General features: G+C 35.4%; 2 protein-coding genes across 2 annotated transcripts; one reads left to right on the top strand and one right to left on the bottom strand.

The window, feature by feature from the left end:
• Window positions 1-1,477: 1,477 nt before the first annotated feature.
• On the bottom strand, window positions 1,478-5,555 carry LOC111382850 (vestitone reductase). Its single transcript, XM_023006887.1, has 4 exons — window positions 5,263-5,555; window positions 2,681-3,208; window positions 1,845-2,040; window positions 1,478-1,771 (listed from the first exon to the last, which is right to left on the bottom strand). Exons 1-4 carry the CDS (start codon window positions 5,387-5,389, stop codon window positions 1,630-1,632), a joined length of 993 nt encoding a protein of 330 aa, XP_022862655.1. The 5' UTR covers window positions 5,390-5,555; the 3' UTR covers window positions 1,478-1,629.
• A 5,960-nt stretch (window positions 5,556-11,515) lies between these two features.
• LOC111382859 (probable protein S-acyltransferase 14) lies at window positions 11,516-15,218 on the top strand. Its single transcript, XM_023006895.1, has 7 exons — window positions 11,516-11,982; window positions 12,795-13,005; window positions 13,085-13,176; window positions 13,329-13,452; window positions 13,548-13,633; window positions 14,076-14,141; window positions 14,668-15,218. Exons 1-7 carry the CDS (start codon window positions 11,794-11,796, stop codon window positions 14,791-14,793), a joined length of 894 nt encoding a protein of 297 aa, XP_022862663.1. The 5' UTR covers window positions 11,516-11,793; the 3' UTR covers window positions 14,794-15,218.
• The last annotated feature ends 4,354 nt before the right edge of the window (window positions 15,219-19,572 follow it).

Genomic DNA, 19,572 nt, shown 5'->3' on the forward strand with positions numbered 1-19,572 from the left:
ACACTTGACACATGCATACATGGTTGTCATGATGTTAATTGGATGAAAAAATTATTTGAAATTTAGAGTAATGACATGTGGCAAAGACGCAAAGTGTATGTGTAGCAAGATTCTAATTTGCTCCAGCGATAGCTACTTCTTCTATTTTTCATTCTACTTAACTCTCATCTATTTTCTTTTATTTGCTTTCAACTCCTTCGTACTACTCATGTATCATATTTTGTCTGACCAATTAAGTAGTACTGAACAATATTAAATACTCCTTTGATTTAGTTAAAAATTATTTTTTAGTAAATTTTGACAAAAGTTTATGAAATATGTAGCTAAAAAATTTATAAAAATTACGAATCCCATGAAATATATTATTGAAAATGATTTTAAAAAAATTGTGACCAAAGAGGAGCTGAATGAAGAAATAAAAATAAGTTAACATCTCCTTGAATAACATGTCCAACGAGCCCATATATTTTTTGTAATGATGAAGTCATAACACGTATATACAAGTCGGAAAAATTACAAATATAAATATATAATAACATTAGAGACTTAAAAAAATTGTGAAAGAATTTTAATCAAATTTCAGAGGAGGCCTAGGATCCCACTGGCCCCCACTTGGATCCACCATAATGTTTTTGCCTGAATTTTCATAAATATCTCGAATTAAGACCTTACTGGATGTACAGGACCACATGGATCCTAATAAATAAAATTAATCTCAGGGAGTATATATGAAGATGTTCACTTTTAATATACTTTTTCTACATAATAACCTTACAAGTGCCCCCACCTATATGGTGCCACTTGGTGCCCCTGGTATTAAAGGCTCCATGTGGCTCTGGTAAACTATATTAATCCCTCCGAGTATACATGAAGATGGTCACTTTACAAAGTACTCTACACACACACACACACATATTGATGAGGTGCGATGATGGTATGTAAAAAAATATATATATGAAAACAGAAAAATAATGAAAAACCCAAAGAATTCAAATGGGTAAATTTTGCAGGGGAAAAATCAATGTCACTCTTTATATTTCGAACATTTATTTCATCTTGAATTTCGCACAAAATTTAGTCTATTTTCTTTTACGCTCTACAAAGTGAGTTGATATTTTTTCGATTCAGCCTTCAATCACACGAATACAGAAAAGATGTTTCGATCATTTGATTACAATCAATTCTGAACTTTCTATAATTGCCCTCAAATTTATATATTATCATGCTCAAGCGTATGATTAGTTGGGAAATAGGCTTATAATTTTTTACCACTCCGTTGCATTAATTATTAGATCCACCGAATCAAGCAACGCTTAACAAAATGTGTGTGTAATTATAATTGATGTCATGAGTTTGATTTAGTTTTACTCTGACTGTCAACCTATTTGACCCTCTGTGTTTATATGATCTCGAGTTTGACTGTAATAATAGTAGGTGGACTTAAAAGTTATCTTAAAAAATGTTGAAAAATTGATCAGATTCCTCAACCAACAGAAGAACTTGCATTTTATTATCATGTCAAGCTTGAAAGCTCAAAATATGATGAAATAGTCATAAACCATGGCATCATTTTTGCTAGAATCTTGAAAAGGAAACTTAACAGCATAATTGAAGATAATAAATCTTGGACTAGATGAAACCCTTCTGCTTGCAAGATTCAATTGCTCCATCAAATATTTCCTCAAGACCATGCTGATAATTAAATCCAGCTTCCAGGAGTTTCTTCGACGAAAAGCCAGAGAACTTTACCGGCACAATGTCCTTTAAGGAGCTGCAGGAAAGTCGAAAGACCTGGATTTATCATAAAAGTACTTTGAAATATGTAGAAATTATTGAAAACTTACCCTGCATTTGGTATTTGATATTCAGGGTATCTGGCAGAGAGAAATTCAGACAACTTGTCTATTGTAACATCAAGAGCAGAGCAAATGTATCTCCCTTTTGCATTAGGATACTCAAATAGGAAAATGTGAGCTCTAGCCACATCATCTACATGAACAAAACTGGTATCGACGAGGTATTTGTAATGATCCTCATTACCTGCACAGATTAGGAACTTCATATGCAACAAATCTAAGTTTAAATTTCACGGTTGTAGATTCTTGGGAAGCTCTTTGTTGGGGGACGTCACTTCGGATAATGGGAGTACCCAAGGCCGAAAAAAGGGAATCACATACCCGTAACATAGAGCTTTACAACAAAAATGCTGACATTTTTGTGGAGATGCTTCTTGCCACTTGTTATGGGTACTATCTTTTTCCTTTTTGCATTTGCGTAAACTCTCGTCTCAAAAGTTGCATCTCCACATGTAAGCTCATCATCAAAGAGATGAAGATTCAAATTTTGAGAGTGGCGATGTCACTTTGGGAAATGCTAGTAAAACGGAGAACGAGAATACCCATATCAAATAGTCCAACATGAATGACTAGAATAGTGAAATTTATCCAACGTGTATGACAAAATTGTCATTCTAGATGAATAATGCTGGTGCCAGAGCACTAGTTTAGGTGGCTACACTTTATAGATTCAATTAAATGAGTTATATGACTTTACATTTAAGTAAATCTATCATTTAATGTCATGTAATTGCTATTAAATTAGTGTTTAACACCAGTGGTGGTGAATAACATAACTCTTTCTAGATTGGTGAAGAAAAATGCAACTTAAACAAAAGACATACCGAAAATCAAGGCCAATGATATGCACACCGTATCAGGTAGATGACTACAAATGAAGGGACCATGAATCCATGTAGGAACTAAGGTCACAACATCCAATCCATGTTTCTGAGCAAATTCTAGAGCTGTTTTTTCTGTTAACGTCTTGCCTACAATATAAGAACCTGCATACATCCTCAAGCTTCTAATCAATTCAACATCAGTCCACGAGCTCTCATCGACTATGTCTAAGTCCCTATTACCGTTAAAAAGGACAGCCGATGCACTAGAAGTATAGACAACTCGCCTCACGGTTTTTGAATCAAGGCATGCCTGTAAAATTCCAAGTAAACCAGAAATAGCTCTTTTTGTCTTTGTTTCTTCAGATTCTTTGTCCCCAAAGTCCAAAGGATGAGCGACGTGAAAGAGTCCGATGCAGCCATTGATTGCTGCATTGAAACTGTCTGGTTTGTCGAGATCTGCATTGTATATTCGAAGCCTATCTGATGCACCAGGCAGGTTTCTAAGGTAGCTAACATCTCTTTTGCACTCTGGAAATGCATAAACAAGTTTTCATTAGATTACTTTGGCATTTTCGAAGTAAAATTGTTGAACTCTTATTCAAATGACTCATTAGGAAATCAACTTCTGGATCTTTCCTGATTTAGTTTGATTTTTCTGTCAAAAATGATATAAGAGTTGGCAGCTGTTCAATGTTGGAGATGTACGAAACAAGGTCTCAAATCAATTGGAAAAGATGATGGTCTTGAATTTACAAAGAGATTGACTACTCAATTTAACAAGTTATCTTTCTGAGACGAAGCTCCATGTGATATGTGACATGTGCAGGATAAATTTTCGAATTTGAGCGGGATTCGAATTAGTGTATAATTAATCATGATGGCGGAAGATTTAGGTGAAGGTGAACACTCAAAGTTGTGAAGTCTCCATGGTAACATGTTGATATAGAACAGGATGGTATAAGGGTTCATGTAGAGCAGATGACGGAGTGAATTGAAGAACTGGACCGAAAAGGGAAAAATAATAAATTGCATATTTGGCGTCTGAGCTCTGATTTGGGCTCATAAAACCTTTTCACAAAAAGAACGATGAGCCGGACTAAACTCAACCCTTTGTTGTGACGTATGATGACGTTTAGCCATCCGAGTTTGTTTATGACCCGAAAATTGCTTTTTAAATTTTAGTGCTATTTTTGTCATTTAGTTTATTTCGAATTTTTTTTTTTTAATTTTTCTGTTTTCAAACCAAGGTTTTGATATAAACCCTTAAAAAAATAATTCTTGATTTTTAGGTAGTTTTTGAACTAATAAAACATCTTGAGTTTATTTTTCATTCTCTTGTAGATTCCATATTTGTGTTCTTAAAATTTTCGCTTGAATTACTTATTTTGCGTTGCATCACACTTATAAGTTTGATGTGGCTTAAAGGATGTAGGCCTTAAGAGTGTATGATATTCTTGATTCAAACAATATTACCCAAAAGGTCATCGATTGATGGGGACAATGATGATTATTGGGTGTTGACACATTTAGAGGTCTCAAATTCAATTTTGTCGCCACCCTTTTATGACACGGCACATAAGTGATTACATTGAAAATATAATTTAGCTAAAGAAAAAAAAGTTTATTTCATCTTCAAACAGTAAGGTTGGATATGATTTGGTTCGATTCGGTTCAATAGAAAAATCGAACCAATCCACCCGAATTTTTGGATATTTAATAAGTGGAACTGTTGAGTCCAAATTTAATTATGAAATCGGTTTGGTTCGATTTCATTCAATTTTCGAGTGCTGTAAAGTAATTATATTTTTTAATATTTAAAACAACATTAAATTAATTTGACTAATGAGATGTTCGATATTAGTTCTTACAAAATAATATGGTTCAATCCGTGATATCTTTTGCACCTCTCTTTGTTCCTTTAATTTGAATAATTAAATTATGTTTAAAATTTTTATATTTTCTTAGTTCTTTATAAATTTAATGGTTAAAATCCTCTTTCAATAGCTAGCTCACAATAATGAAGAGATGCACAATTGAGCTTCTAATTCGATTTCTTCAAGATTAAAAAAATAACATTACGGTAGAATGAGAGATTTGGGTAAAATTTAGGTCAATTTGATTAGATTAGACGAAAAATTAGAAATAAGAAAATCATATTTTGGGTTTGGTCTAAATTAATTAGTTATCAAACTTATTTTAAAAATAATTTGACTTATTTAATATGAAAAATTAGGGAAATTGGGTTTCTATTCGGTTTTTCAATTTTTGGTATAGTATGAAGAACCGAATCAAACCCGTCAATTTTCGGTTCAAATACCCGTTCGATTATTTAACTGTAAAAAAACTGCTCAATTCGATTCAGTTTGATTCCGGTCTGGTTCGATTCGATTAGGTTCAAGAGTTTTGTCCAATCTTATCAAACAGTTTAACCTTTTAGATAACGTGAATCAACCTCCTCAACCATTACTACTCGACTTTATGTTGAAAGCTGGAACATGAACATGGTAGTACTTATAACTAAGATCTAAGAAAATGAAGATATTGAACTCATCACCACTAGAAGAGGCAAAATAACAAATTACCTGGATCGCTCCTTATTGTAGCATTAACAAAATATCCATGTTGAAGAAGCCTCTTAATAAGCCAAGATCCCACGAATCCAGTTCCACCAGTTACACACACAGTTCCCTTCTTATTTTCCTCTTCCATCTTTCTCTGTATCAGAATTACATGTTAACTGCATATTATATAATTTATACATAAGCCATTCAACTGGGAATTGAAATCATCTTTCGTTGTCCCTTTATCTCCCGGTCGGCTGTCTTAAAAATATGCCACTTCTATGTGGTGGGAATAAGATTGGAACAACGCTCTTACGGCACAAAATTACATGGGACCATATATAGAAGCCGGCCAAGATGGAATAAGATAACAAGAAACCTTTCGAAACAAAAGACAAAAAATCTATTTGCGAGGATGAGATTTTGTCACAAGTCATTTTGAAGCAATCAATTAATCTATACCGATAAGTTGTTTTAGGGACGATTTGATCATCATCTTACTGAAAAGTACTAGATTGGGTTGACCAATTTGAGTCGTATTATAAATATCATGACTAAATGATTTTTATTTTTATTTTTATTGTTTCAATTCCTTAATGGCAAAATTGATTTTAAGACTTTCCATGAGTGAAGGCCAAATGGTTTTGTTATAAATAACTTATATAGAAAAATACATAAGTACTAACATTTAGAGATACACTTTCAAACTTGACAAACTTGTGAATTTTTTTCAAAAATTAGGTGGTATTAATTAAAAAGATAATTAAATAAATTAATATCACAATAACATACAATTTATGGTCACAGTTACGTACAAGTCACAATTACAAAGCGCCACATTAACAAAGACAAAAAATGAGGCTCGCAATTACAAATCACACATTTTAATATGTCACGACTTATTTAGTTATTAAATTAATTGGTCACTACTTATTTTTGGATCACAAATTATCAAATTATTTGATCACAACTTATTTATCGATTACAAATTATTAAATTAATATGTTATAACTTATTTTTGGGTCACAAATTATCGAATTAACTGATCACAATTACCCAATTTTTAATGGTCACCAATTACCCTTCATCTCCCCACGTCATCTGATGTAGGACAATCCTATTGTGAATATGATAAAAGTTAGATAATTATAATAAGATGTATAGTTGTAATAAATTTTATCTTTTTTAAGTGTAAACAAATTATTCCATTTAAGAAATGTTGCTGAATCGTAAGTCCACGGAAAAAAGGGATTGAATCATCCTATTTTAAATTTGTAATACTAATGTCAATTTCCCATTTAGCGGAAGGGCTCATATACAAGTATTGAGTATCTATATATAGCTTAGATTAATTGAGAAGTTCATTTATTTTTATTTTTATTTTCTCTTTTAAGTGAAATTGTCAAACTAAGAGCATAGCTGCATAGGACAGTACAAATTTGTTGGCGTCCAAAATGGTCGAAGTCTTCACGCCAACTTTGAAAGTGAAGTGTTTTGTGTAGTCTTTTCCTTTCATTAGGGTATGTAAAACAACAAAACAGTTTGTGGAAACGACTGTCGAAAAGGTAGAGGTGGCCTTATCCACTCTATTAGTTAGCCAAGATCATTTCTTCTTTGTAAGAAGAAAGAATGAGATAAGGGTTTTCTTGGTTGTACATGGGGATGGATGTTGTCATGTACATATATTGTTCATGTGTTTCCTTTGGTTTTAACTGAGGGCTACCCTCTTAGATGGTCATCGACGTGTTTAAATGTGGAGACGTGAGAAGTTGGTAGTAGTTGATTGAGATCAAATTGTTCAATAAATACATGTGAAGTTATCCATGGAATCCATTCCATAGAAGCAATTCTCATGAAAACTCATTTTATGTATATTGTTGGGATTGTGATATTACTACAGTTGACACGAAAAGTTAGAGCCGAGCAACTATCACAAAGCCAGACGGGCTTCAGCTTCCTATTTTTCGAGCTCGATCAGGAAGCAATCTTGCAGCTTAGGGGCGGATGCAGGAATTTGTAGTTAGGAAGGTCCAATCAAACTCTGTACAAATCGAATACCTTGTTATTGATTTTTAAATGATTTATACTTTGTTGACCACCGAACTCCGATCTCATGAGATTTGTCTTGGGGCCCATCTCTATCAGGTGTGAGTTCGGATCTTCCGCAACTCGGATTCGACTCGCCGTAACCTCTGAAAACATCATGATTATCCCTTATCACACCAACCTCTCAAATCAATACACTTGTCAGGTGTGACATCACCACCGCCCTAAAACCACCAATCCAAAGCCCAGAATCTCAAGTCATTTGTAGGTCATCATTACCTAAAGAAAACATTGACACATGGTCACCGGCCTCGTCAACCAATCACGGGAGAATTCGGCGACCCGAGTTCTCAGATTGACATTGTAGCTAATTTGACTGATTTGATATAATTTTAGCTAAAGCCATGTATAAATAATGGAGTAGAAGTTTTGTAAAAGGGACGGACAAGAAAAAATATCATAATTCGATCACATCTTCTCTATATATTTCATAATCTGATTTAGCAATAGATTGCTCTTTTTCTTAAAGTTGGCTAGCCTTGCAAATTTCGACGTCAACATACTTGATCCCAGAAAATGCAGATTTATATTTTAAAAACATTTCTTCATTAATATTTTTGTTCATAATTTTCATCATTTTGATTTCGAACAATTATTTTATTAATATTTTACTAATCACAAGAAAATTCATATTTATGCTTAAAAAATTTATAGTATATTTAATACTTTAATCAATTCAAGTGACCGAAAGAAAAAACATGTAACCAATATTCGATCAAATAAATGAAATTAGTTAAATTTAAGTTAAATTGGATATAATCAGTTCACACACATTCTATATACACAAATAGAATAGGAGAAAATGCAAATTTAAATTCTAATTAATTGAAAAGTAAAAATTTGTAGTAGTTGTAGTACATGTAATGATTTGTAGAAAAATTTTAAACAAATTTTAAAAAATTAGAAAAGTTAAGGTTTTTGAAAATGTGTGTGAAGGAGAGTAAAATAGAGTAAGAGAAAAGCAAAAAAAAAATTAAATTTATTGTGATTTTGCCCTTTTTTGGTGGGGATTAAAAAACAAATTTTTAGTAAATTTTGATAAAAGTTAAAGATTTCATGAAAATATGTTATTAAAATTAATTATTAATTTTGATTTAGATTAAAATTTAGATTTCAATCGATACCAAACATTATTTATCCAAAAAAAAAAATTAATAAAAATAATAATAATTTCAAAATTTGGGGGGTCACTTGACCTGCAGGACCCCTTTTGGGTCCGCCTTGCTACAGCTGGCGACGACTTTTCCTCGTTCCATATTTTGATATCTTTAAATATCAATCTAACAAATCCACAAATACCCAATCAAATTTGGGTCAAAGTTTAACACCACCCTTTCCATCCCTAAATCGTCTCCACCACCACATAAGTTTCAGCATAGGTCTCATATGCGCTGAATTCCTCTTTCAATTGTTGTATACAGGTAATAAAGGCAACGGACCCTTCCTATGACATTAGAAATAGTCCACTATCTTTTATTATATTTGTACGTGAAGTTGAAGTACGTGTCCTGGATTCTTATCAAACTACAACTTAAAGAAAATATATATTTACATCCAATAGTTTTATTGTTGTTAGGATTTTATTGTATTAGCAATTCTTTAGACAAAAGAATTAATATAAAAAGTTGTAAAAGTTAAGGAGTCAACTAAAATGTTGTATAGATGAAATAAGTGCGATTCGAGTTTGGAACAAGGAGGAAAGAGTCGTCGGATCTATGTAGCCTATCGCCCATCTAATGCTCGGGTGGAAAAAATAGAAACACTATCGCCCAAGTCTTGCTCGAGTGACGATGTTATGCGTACAATCCTAGTTCTCATTTTTCAAGAGTTTTAATAGGCACATGCTATCTAAAGACCTTTTGTTATATATACCCAGTCCTTAACACGAATTTTGTAGTGTTTGTTCATTATAATTCTTTTAAATATTATCATTCAAAGATTCAAGAACACATTCAAGCCTTAGATTAATTGTTCACGAAATTATTTGTTTCGATTTAAAATCCACCGCAAGCCTACGGTTCGTTAACAAGTAGTAAAATAGACTATGAATCCAAGTATCGGTCCCACAAAGATTGAATTAGTTAAAATCAAACTATTATGACCTTAACCGAAACACGAAAGTAAAATTGATGTATTGTGATTTAACTAAAGAAGATATAAACTATGATGCAATTATGGATAAGAGAATTATATTAAATGCAAAATGACTTGGACACAATCTACTAGAATTTATGAAATTAATGAGTGTACTAACGCTCTAGGATCTCGAATCCCCAAGCAATACCCATTCAATTTTTAATCGTGCAAATTTGACACACAATCCCACAAAAAATGAATCAATATTCCTATTTTAATTTAGCAATCTCTCTCGAGCAATGTCAAATCTACCCCAATATGTGATTCGACTATATCTCTATGACGAATACTAACATACCGGAATGCATTATGATTTCATGAATATCCAACAATTCACACAAGGCATGGAGTTATATTTCTATCCCCTTGTGATGATTTATACTATGTCGAGCCTATTTTCCTTCTTTCGATTGCATAAAACAAGCCACCACAATCATATAATTACGTGCACAATAATAATATAGAAATAAAAACGTAGTAAATCATTCAATTCCAGAACATGCGTTTTAAATATGTCAAATATCTAAATCAAAAATCAAATGTAGTATTACAAGGTTCATCGATCTCCTAGCAATGAAAATCTAGCCTAACATGCTAAAAAGAAGAAAATATAAAAATACTTGAAGAAACGTCATCACCTGAATCAAGTTTCAATCGAATCTTTACTTGGAGCGATGTTTTCCTCTTGTTTTCTCCTCGTTTTCTTCTTCAAAATCTTCCTTTCTCTTGTAAAAACGGCGTCCCCCTCATTCTGCTCGAGTTTTTGTTTATGTAGAATCCTAAAAAGATTGTTTCCATAAGAGTTTCGGCGAAATAAGGAAACTACAGATTTAGCATAAAAATGCTCTATGCGATCTCTATGCGGTCGCATAGAGTAAAAGTTTTGTGCCCTTTTGTTTTCGGTTTGCCTCTATGCGGCCGCATAGAGGGTAGTGCTACCAACTGTAGAGGAAGTTTATTTTGGTCCTTCTACTTGAATTCTTCACTTCTTGGCATTTTTTCTTCATTTTTTACATTCCATCATCCCAAGATATCATCAATTGACATTTGGCTTAATCAATTTCTCGATTTGTTCATCGGGTCAACTTTTGGATAATTGCACCTTGGTCCCTGAACTTTCACTTTGCGTCATTTTAATCTTTTTTTGCGTCTTGTCTCCTAAATTTCACCATGTTCATCGGTGTTCCCTACAATTCACAAATGTAATGAGATTAAATCACAATTTAATTATTTTGCTCGTGATTAAGTCATATTTGTGACATAAATAAGTGTGCAAAAGCACACTTATCACTAATCTTTTGATTCTTGAGTTCATTCAACCACAACTTTGAGAAAAACATCAAATTCATATAATCCAAGACACCCACTTCTTATACACAATACTTTCTCAAAAACATTCAGAGACTGTTGGAGATTTAGGGTGGTTGGACCAGAAGCGTAGGAAAAGTACAAGAATAAAGCATTCTTGGTGATTAACATGAGATAGACAATCATATGGTAAGTTCATATTGTTTATAGTTAATGTAGGCTTGATCCCTGAATTTTTATATAGTTGGGTCAACAAATTCATATGTTCTTTACCGCTTTCATATTACAAATTGTGGCAGCTTAACATAGGATAATTTGACTTGTTCGATTAACCATTTAGAAACCATTAAAGAATGACTTGTCGCTTTCAATTGTACAATTTCGCACATTAAGTCAAAATAAATTGGTTAAAAAAACCCTCAAGTGGTACCGTAACTTTTCAAATTTTTTTTTTTTTTTTTAATGAAAATCCATTTTGTTGTATTAATGTGAGCCTACCTACGGAATCCTAAATGGAAAGTTTAATGTTATAAATATTCTAGTATAAAAATATTTGTGACTTTGAAAGTAGCAAAGAAGAATCTATATGTATCATTAAAAAAAAAAATTATTAATTAAAGTAGACCTTCTAGATATCGACCAAAGAAAGAAAGAAAGAAAGAAGCAGCCTTCAAGTTGCAGTTGTTGGTAGAAAAACTAGCGTAAATTGACTAATTCTTCAATCTAATAGAAAAATATTAAATTGAGAATATGAAAAACATTAAAGGCAAGCCCACGGGAATTGACAAACATTTATTTACTGTTATTTATTGAAATTTTTCTTTGTTTTCGCCCAAGAATTTCACCGGAGTCCTACTCCCTGCAGGGAATCCATAAAACCTAACTACTTATTCAACATATAGGAAATTAAATTCAAACGAAAGGAAAAAAGAAACTGTAATTTTTTGGGATATTTTATTGTTGTAATTGATCGTTAATATCAATCATAAATCTGGGGCCGTGATGGCGTGGAATGTATTCAAATTCTGCACATCCCTGAGGGGGCTCGGGTCGATTATGATATTACTGGTTCTTGGCGTTGTCGGTGTCACTTATTATGCGGTGGTTATAAACAATTATTGGCCGGGCCTCGAAGCCGGCGAGCCCGAGACATTACTTTCTTTGGCCGTCTTGATCTTGTTCCACTGTCTGGTAAGTTTCAGTGAATTACTTGGGCAATTTCGGAATGTCAGATGTTTTTTTTTTTCATGGTTTTGTGTGTTTTTCAGGAATAATTTTGTAAATTTTATTAGCTTGATCTCAATGGTTAGGTGATTTTTACTCAATGTTTGGTCGAGTGTAGTGTCTGATAGATAGGATTGATCATTTGATTGGTCTGTTGTAATTCAAAACAGCAAAAATAATGTGACGAAATGGAATATAGTAAAGTTCATTGGGATCTCTGTTGACCTTAAACAATAGCCAAGAGAATCCCGGTCACCTCTCCTCCATGTAGGCACCATCTTAACATTGGAACACCCGTTAAGAGGCAAAGATCGTCGGTCAAGAAAAAAGGTTCAACGATCGTTTGCACTCTGACGGTCAAGTCAATAGCACGATAGGGTTAGATTACTTAACTTGATTGTGAAGTGATATCACCTATAATATATGAAATGGATCCAAGTTCAAACCCAAGATGCAATTATTTAATTAAATAGGTCCAATTAATTGGATAGTCGATGTCACGTCAACATATATGGCATCCCCTCCGTCTAATCATGTCAAGTAATTTATAGGTTTAACAATCTTCTAGCCAAAAATGCCACTGTAAATGAATGGTGGGATTCCAATTTGATCATTCTAGCTCTAAAACACCCAGTGGTTTGTTTTCGAAAAGAATTGTTGGTTGTATGTGAATTTTATTTTAGATGTATAATTATGGGAAATGCCATGATGATATTTCAAATATAACATGTAATGATTCTAATGAAGCTGAATAATTAGTCATTATAATGGTTATGCAGTTGGCCATGCTATTGTGGAGTTATTTTTCTGTTGTTTTTACGGAGCCGGGTATTGTTCCTCCAAATTGGAGGCCAAAAGGGGATGAAGAAAAAGGAGATACCGACCAATTGACATCAACAGAATTTTCGGCAGACGTGGAGAACGGAAGAATCCGATTTTGTAGAAAGTGCAACCAGCTAAAACCACCTCGGTGTCATCATTGTTCTGTTTGTGAGTTGCTTCTTACATAGCACTTCCTAGAAATTACAGCATTGTATAATTTTTTAAGATGAATGAATTTTTTGACTAGGTGGGAAGTGTGTGCTGAAAATGGATCATCATTGTGTATGGGTAGTCAATTGTGTTGGGGCATTGAACTACAAGTATTTCCTTCTCTTCCTGGTATGATATCACAATTTAAAATGAATAATATAGGTTTTTTACCCCCATGACTATGCTGCGTTGTGACCTGCAGATCCTAGGAAATTTTTTAATTACTTGGTGATTGAAATATGTTGATGTTAGATAACTGATGGCTTTCTTTCTTTGTTCAGTTCTATACATTCCTTGAAACAAGTCTTGTTACTTTATCATTGCTGCCACATTTTATTTTATTCTTCACTGATGATGATGTACCTGGGACTCCAGGAACACTTGCAACCACTTTTCTAGCCTTCGGTAAGGTCAAATATCCCTTTCCCAAATGCTTATTTTGCTCCAGCCGCAGCTCGTGGCTTTTATTGTTTTACTCACAAATTTTTTTGGTTTTGCAGTATTAAACTTAGCATTTTCTTTGAGCGTTTTGGGAATTCTGATTATGCACATATCATTAGTGGCAGCAAATACCACAACCATTGAGGTATTGTGCTAATCCTTGTTTCTGTAGTTTAACTTCGATGAGAAATGTCCTCTTAACTATGTAAGCATAATATTAGTTACCCTGAAGGAACAGCCCTGGACGTCCAAATTTCTGTTTAAAATCGTTGGGATTCTTTGATTTCCACTGTTGAGTTCAGTGCTATTATGTGCACCGGGCGTACATAGATTCAAATTTTATGATATAACACTGCATTGCAATTCCCTTCTCTTTTGCTCCCTTAATATACTTAAAAACATTCAAAATAGATAGAGAAAATTGTTCAATGGGTAATGTTCTAGTAGATGGGGAGAAGGGGAGAGGTTGAACCGAAGTATTTGGATTTGATTGATCCTGTCAAAGCTATTTTCTTCTTCTACGATGATATATTCTAACTGAGGCCAATATGGAGATTAGACTGATGTTTTCATTGGCTTGTATTCAGGCATACGAGAAGAAGACTACTCCTAGATGGCGTTATGATCTTGGAAGGAAAAGGAACTTTGAACAGGTTGGATCACTTTTGGATTTCATCCATCATTTCTTTCTTTTTCATCTTTTTAAGTGAAATTACGTCTTTGATTCTGACATATCTTTGCAATTATTTTATGTCTTCCTCGCGACGATTTCACTTCCAGTAAAGGCCAAAGTAATTTTATATTGACTGGAGCAAGTTTCACTATTCTAGTCCTGTCCAGGACAAATCCTGCATACTGGATAGCTGCTTCTTTTGATAGCCAAATGCCTTGACAAAAAACTCTAGAACTTGCTTGTTTTTAATAAAAACTCCCAAGTTACCAGGACTTGAGGTGTGTGCTGCACAATTTTGATATTTGCTCTTTCTGGAACTACATCCTCTAAAATTCATTGGCTCTCTTCCTTCGCTCATTAGTAAATTGTTTCATATGTAGTTTGTTGTTTCCTTGCAAAACCCACTAATCGAAACTGCAGAAAAATCTAATTTTTCACTTTTGCCACCTTTCTAGTTTGTGGTATTCGATTTATGCATCCCCTACAAGATCTGCTGTTCTGTATAGGTATTTGGAACGGACAAGAGGTACTGGTTTATCCCAGCTTACTCGGAAGAAGATTTGCGGTGGATACCTGCTCTTCACGGTCTTGAATATCCATCGAAGCCTGACCTGGATGCCCAAGAATTATGAGGATCAGTTATGAAGATAATTATACATCGAGTTTCTTTCTTGTTACCGAGGAGATCCAGAATAATAATATCTTTTCTGCGCAAATTTGGGACTGGAGAGCAATCCAACAGCTTACGTTGTGCAGAATTACACTTGAAGAAGAACCAACGTGGCTTGTCCAGAAAATTCAATGGATTGCAGATGAATTAAGGATGTTTGAGAGCTGATGATCAGGTTTTACTAATCAACGTGGGAATGTAAGATATGGCTGATTTTCAAGTAACGGCCTGCGACGTTCTTGAAAGGTTTATATTAGTTAGGAATGTAGATTAATCTTTTGTAATAGCGGTGTATTTTATGAGTTCTTTGCAATTTTTCCCATTTGTTATGAAAGATTGGACCAATCCATTTATACAGGCTGACCCATGTCACGAATTTGAGTGTAATCTCATTGTTATGATTCTAAACGGGTTGAATTGCTCGTGGGCTTGGCTCGTCATTTTTTGACGTATGGACAGTTCGACCATCTTTTTTTCATAGTGGGCTGATTTTGGGCTAACGAAAAATTAACTAAATGTTTCGCGCGGATTAGTCGCTAACAATTAAAAGGGATCAGACGATTGTATAAGAGACAAACCTCTTGAGACAAAGTCTCAAAAAGGGGTGTTCTTTTATTGGCGATGACTTTACAATTGGAAATCGAAAACAAAGTGCCTCCAAGGGGCGCAAGCACACGAGTTACTGAAAAAAGTGTTTAAATCTTAAACTAAGGAAATTAAAATTACATGTTCTCTGTTCGAGAGTTTTTTATTCGATCCTTTGCTCTATGTCTTTTCTCCCTTTTATACTTCATGGATAATCTCTTTGTGATCAATCGTCTAAAAACTGTTTAATCGTTCTACAACTGCCCACTTTCCTCATAATGGCCAACTTGTCATGAAAACTGCCTTTTTTAATTGCTGCCATTACTCTTCGTCGTTCAACCGCTTTCGATTGAATTCATTGAATCGTGGAATGTGATAGGGCTGCTTTAATAACTGCTTTGATAACTGCACTACTTGATAACCACAACGCTTTATATTTGTTAAGACCTTGGGCGACTTGAAGGTTTGAGCGAGAATAGAGTAACAGCTCTGAGCGACTGTATGGCACTCCATTCGCTCAGATTCTTGGCGACTTGCAAACTTGGACGATGGCGTTACCGCGTTCTTGAGCCTCCCCATTTGGGCCTTCATCTTGAATTGTTTGATTGGACTTCGTTCTTTGAGCTATCTGATTTGGGGATTTTCCAATCGGGCTTCATTCCTTGGGCCGTTCGATTTGGGTTGAATTTTTATGTGTCAACAATTACCCCCCAATATGACAGAATTAATAATAATTATTAAATTTTGCCATATTCACTTTGTGTTTCCAGCAACATTCGAAATTCTCAAGAGTTTCAATCATTGTTTTCTTCCATAACTTGAAAAGGTGCGTCGTTTTGCAAACCCTTATAACCCCCAAACACGTCATTTCACTGCACCATTAAATCAAACCTCAAATTTTTCACGTCTCTCTCACGATTTACTGTTCATCTTTTGCTTCCCTGCTACGTAACCCTGAAAAACTTCGTTCCATCTCAAATGGCTACTTCACAATCTCAAGCTAGCGACTCCTTTAGTTTTGATGACTTTCAGAAACTTCTGAGTCGTCCATACATAACTCCGAGTTTTTTCGCGCCCGCCGATGTTGAACGCAATGAGTTCTACTTAGGTCCTTTTTTCAACAATGCAGAGGCAGTTGAACAGGCGGCGGTGGGTCAGCTGTTTCCTTGTATTCAAGGCCCTCAATTTCTAAACTCTCTGCCGCTGGGGCCACTTCGCGAAAGAGGTATTAGCACTTGGCCTAAATCTGATGTAGCTTTCCGTAGGTGGCATGCTCGTCTTGTGGGTCATGATCCTACTAAGGCACTTTTTGATAACGCTAGGATTTCTGATTTGTTAGAAATCTCTATTCGCCTCCCTACTTTTGATTCAGCACTTTTTTCGATTGCTTTGAGTTTTTGGTCTTCCGAGTATAATACCTTTATTTTCTCTCTTGACCCCATGTCTATTACTTTAAGGGATGTTGGGACGCTGGTGAATCTACCACCTTTGGGCGATACCATTTTTCCTGGTATCTTGGTTTCTAGTGGCGCCCCAAAGTTTGGTAAAAACTACACCGAATCTTATTCAAGCCTGCAAACCCTTTACAATCATTCGAGCACTGAGCTTTCCCATACTGAGCAAGTGGCCTTTCTTCTAGTTTGACTTTGTAAATATGTTTTGTGTGTGCCAAGCATAAAGCCCTCCTTGAGTTATTTACCTATAGCGCACGAATTGGCGTGTGGCAGACCTTTGAATTTATATTCTTTCTTTTTGGCTGCCCTTTATAGAGGCATGGCCTCTCTTCAAACTCAATTGAAGAATGGTGCATCTCCCACTGACAGTGGACCTCTTTGGTTCACTCAACTGTGGTTGAGATCCTATTTCACATTACCTGGTGCTCCATCAATTTCTCGCGCCTCTGCTAGCTGTTATGGGCTAGCCATGGAGCCCTTGGCTCCTGTAAATATGTCCAGAAGAAACATTTTTTCATTCTTTTATTCTTTGGATTCAATTTCTTCCTTTTTTCCTTTTCCTCCTTTTTTGACTCCAAACTATGTACATCCCTCCTCCACTATAGACAGCGCGAGCACCTCCCTGCTCATTTGGATCCAGTTTTTAATCGGGAGGGAGCTATTTCATGATATTTTGACTGGGACCTATGCCAAGGCAGGGGTAGAAATTTATACTCCCCAATTTTTTGCTCGCCAGCTTGGTTTCGGCCAAACTTGGCCTGTTCCTCCTTGCTATTCAAGGAACTTAATTGACCGTTTTCATACTATTAATAAGGCGGAGGCAGAGGCTATAAATTCTCGCAATCTTCTTTTAACCAGCTATTTCTCATTAGTCCCCTTCAATTCTAGCCACGCAATTCATCCTCTTTTTGAACAGCTCTGGCCGTCAGTGAAGCGCAGATTATTTACGACTGATGTCAATTGTACCTTTCATTCACTAGACCAGTCGAGCATTTCTTCCCCTCCTCCTGTTTTAGTCACTCATTTGTCCATTCGGAGTCCTCCTCCTCGTTGCGCTAAACAGTCTGCTTGTCCATCTTCTTCTCTCCCTGCCAAGCCTACTACAGCGAAGAGTGCCCCAAGCCGCAAACGGCCAGCCTCAGCATCTCCCATTCTAGAGGATGATGTTGATGATGATGATGATGATACCCCTCTTATCGTCAGGAGGAAGGTAATTAAATTGGTTTACTCACAAGCATACTTTTCCATACTTGAAACTTTTCTGTGTGCTGATGATCTTTTGGACTTCTCAGAAAAGCTCAGCCTCTCCTTCAAAGGCTTCGGCATCGACAGCTCCTGCTCCATCATCCTCCGCTGAGGCTGCTTCATCCAAATCGATTGATGAGGGGACTACGCTGATAGAGACATCTTCAGTCCCAGAGTCCTCATCACAACCTATGGATGAGCCACCTTCTTCCCAGGGCATCAACTCCCCAAATATCGAAGTAGAAGGTAATTCAGTTTTTTAATGCCTTACCTTTGCTTGTGCTGTTGGTTTCTGATTTGTTGCTCTTGAGTTTTACAGATACTCCTATGAGTCTGCCCCGTTGTGGCAACATCTTCTCGCTCAGACAAGGGGAAGTTCTCACGAATGGAGGAGTCGTTGGTGGCAGACTTGGCTGAGAACATGCCATCTTCCACAATTGTTGATGAGGTAATCTTTACTTCACTTTTATTTCTATCTTGTTCGTTGTAGTGAGAATCTTTAGTATTGACAATTTTCTTTGCAGGATGCTGACAAGATTGTGCGTTCTATCCAAGACTTGTTCACTTCCTGGGGGCAAGTCAAGACGTCTCGCCCTGCTCCATCTGACCGTCCTGCTGCTTCTTCAGAGGAAGATTTGAAGTTCCTCAAGCAGTCGATATTTGAGTACGTGTCCTTCATGGATATGGACATTGGAAGGGCTAGTGCTGCCAGACACAAGGATAAACTTGAGCATTTGAATGCGAAGTTGGAGCAAGCACTGACACTTCTGTCACTCAATCTTTCTGCCGATTTTAAAGCGACGTTGAAGGTTATCCACTCTGAAGTCCTTTCCTTGTTGGCCAAGAATGCTGAACTAAAGGCCAAAAGTACTCAATATCTTCGCGCCGTATCTGAAAAAGAGTCTCTGCGTCTGGAGATCAACAAGGCTGAGGATGAGTTAAAAGAGATCTCTTCCGAAGTCATGATTGAAAACTCTTTGATGGTTAATTTGGCTGCTCAGATGAAGGAACTTCAAGCCAAAATGGATGACTGCAAGGCGAGAATGGCTGCTAAAAAGCGCAACGCCTCCCAGGGAATTGAGCGAACTAAGTCCTTGGTTGAGCAGTACAAGAAGTTGGAAGTTGATGATGATGTCGTAGTCGAATTAAACATCACTTCCTCACGGCAGAACGAGGATTGGGAAAAACTTAGGGAACGAATTCGTTCAATATGGGGTGGACTGTAATTAAGACATATGATGCCTTTTTCTTTTTTAATTTGATTTTCCCTTTGTAACTTTGTTCATCATTAATGAACATATATATTAACTTCTTGTGCATTTATTTGACGTTTGTTTTTTAGTCTTCAATTCTCCAAGCATTTAACTGTTTTGTGCTAAAAATCTTGCCAATTTTCTTTTGATATTTCCCCCACTTTTCCTAAGACTTTGGGCTATTTATTCCCATTTACTAGGCAG

Source organism: Olea europaea, chromosome 3, assembly GCF_002742605.1.
Source record: "Olea europaea var. sylvestris chromosome 3, O_europaea_v1, whole genome shotgun sequence".
In the NCBI taxonomy this organism is placed as follows: domain Eukaryota; kingdom Viridiplantae; phylum Streptophyta; class Magnoliopsida; order Lamiales; family Oleaceae; genus Olea; species Olea europaea.

Coding starts and splice junctions, on each gene's coding strand:
- LOC111382850 (XM_023006887.1), bottom strand. CDS start 5,389: ATGGAAGAGGAAAATAAGAAGGGAACTGTGTGTGTAACTGGTGGAACT. Junction 3,209..5,262: donor TACAATAAGGAGCGATCCAG/GTAATTTGTTAT, acceptor ATGCATTTCCAG/AGTGCAAAAGAGATGTTAGC. Junction 1,772..1,844: donor TATCAAATACCAAATGCAGG/GTAAGTTTTCAA, acceptor ACTTTCCTGCAG/CTCCTTAAAGGACATTGTGC.
- LOC111382859 (XM_023006895.1), top strand. CDS start 11,794: ATGGCGTGGAATGTATTCAAATTCTGCACATCCCTGAGGGGGCTCGGG. Junction 13,006..13,084: donor GTGTCATCATTGTTCTGTTT/GTGAGTTGCTTC, acceptor TTTTTTGACTAG/GTGGGAAGTGTGTGCTGAAA. Junction 13,453..13,547: donor AACCACTTTTCTAGCCTTCG/GTAAGGTCAAAT, acceptor TTGGTTTTGCAG/TATTAAACTTAGCATTTTCT.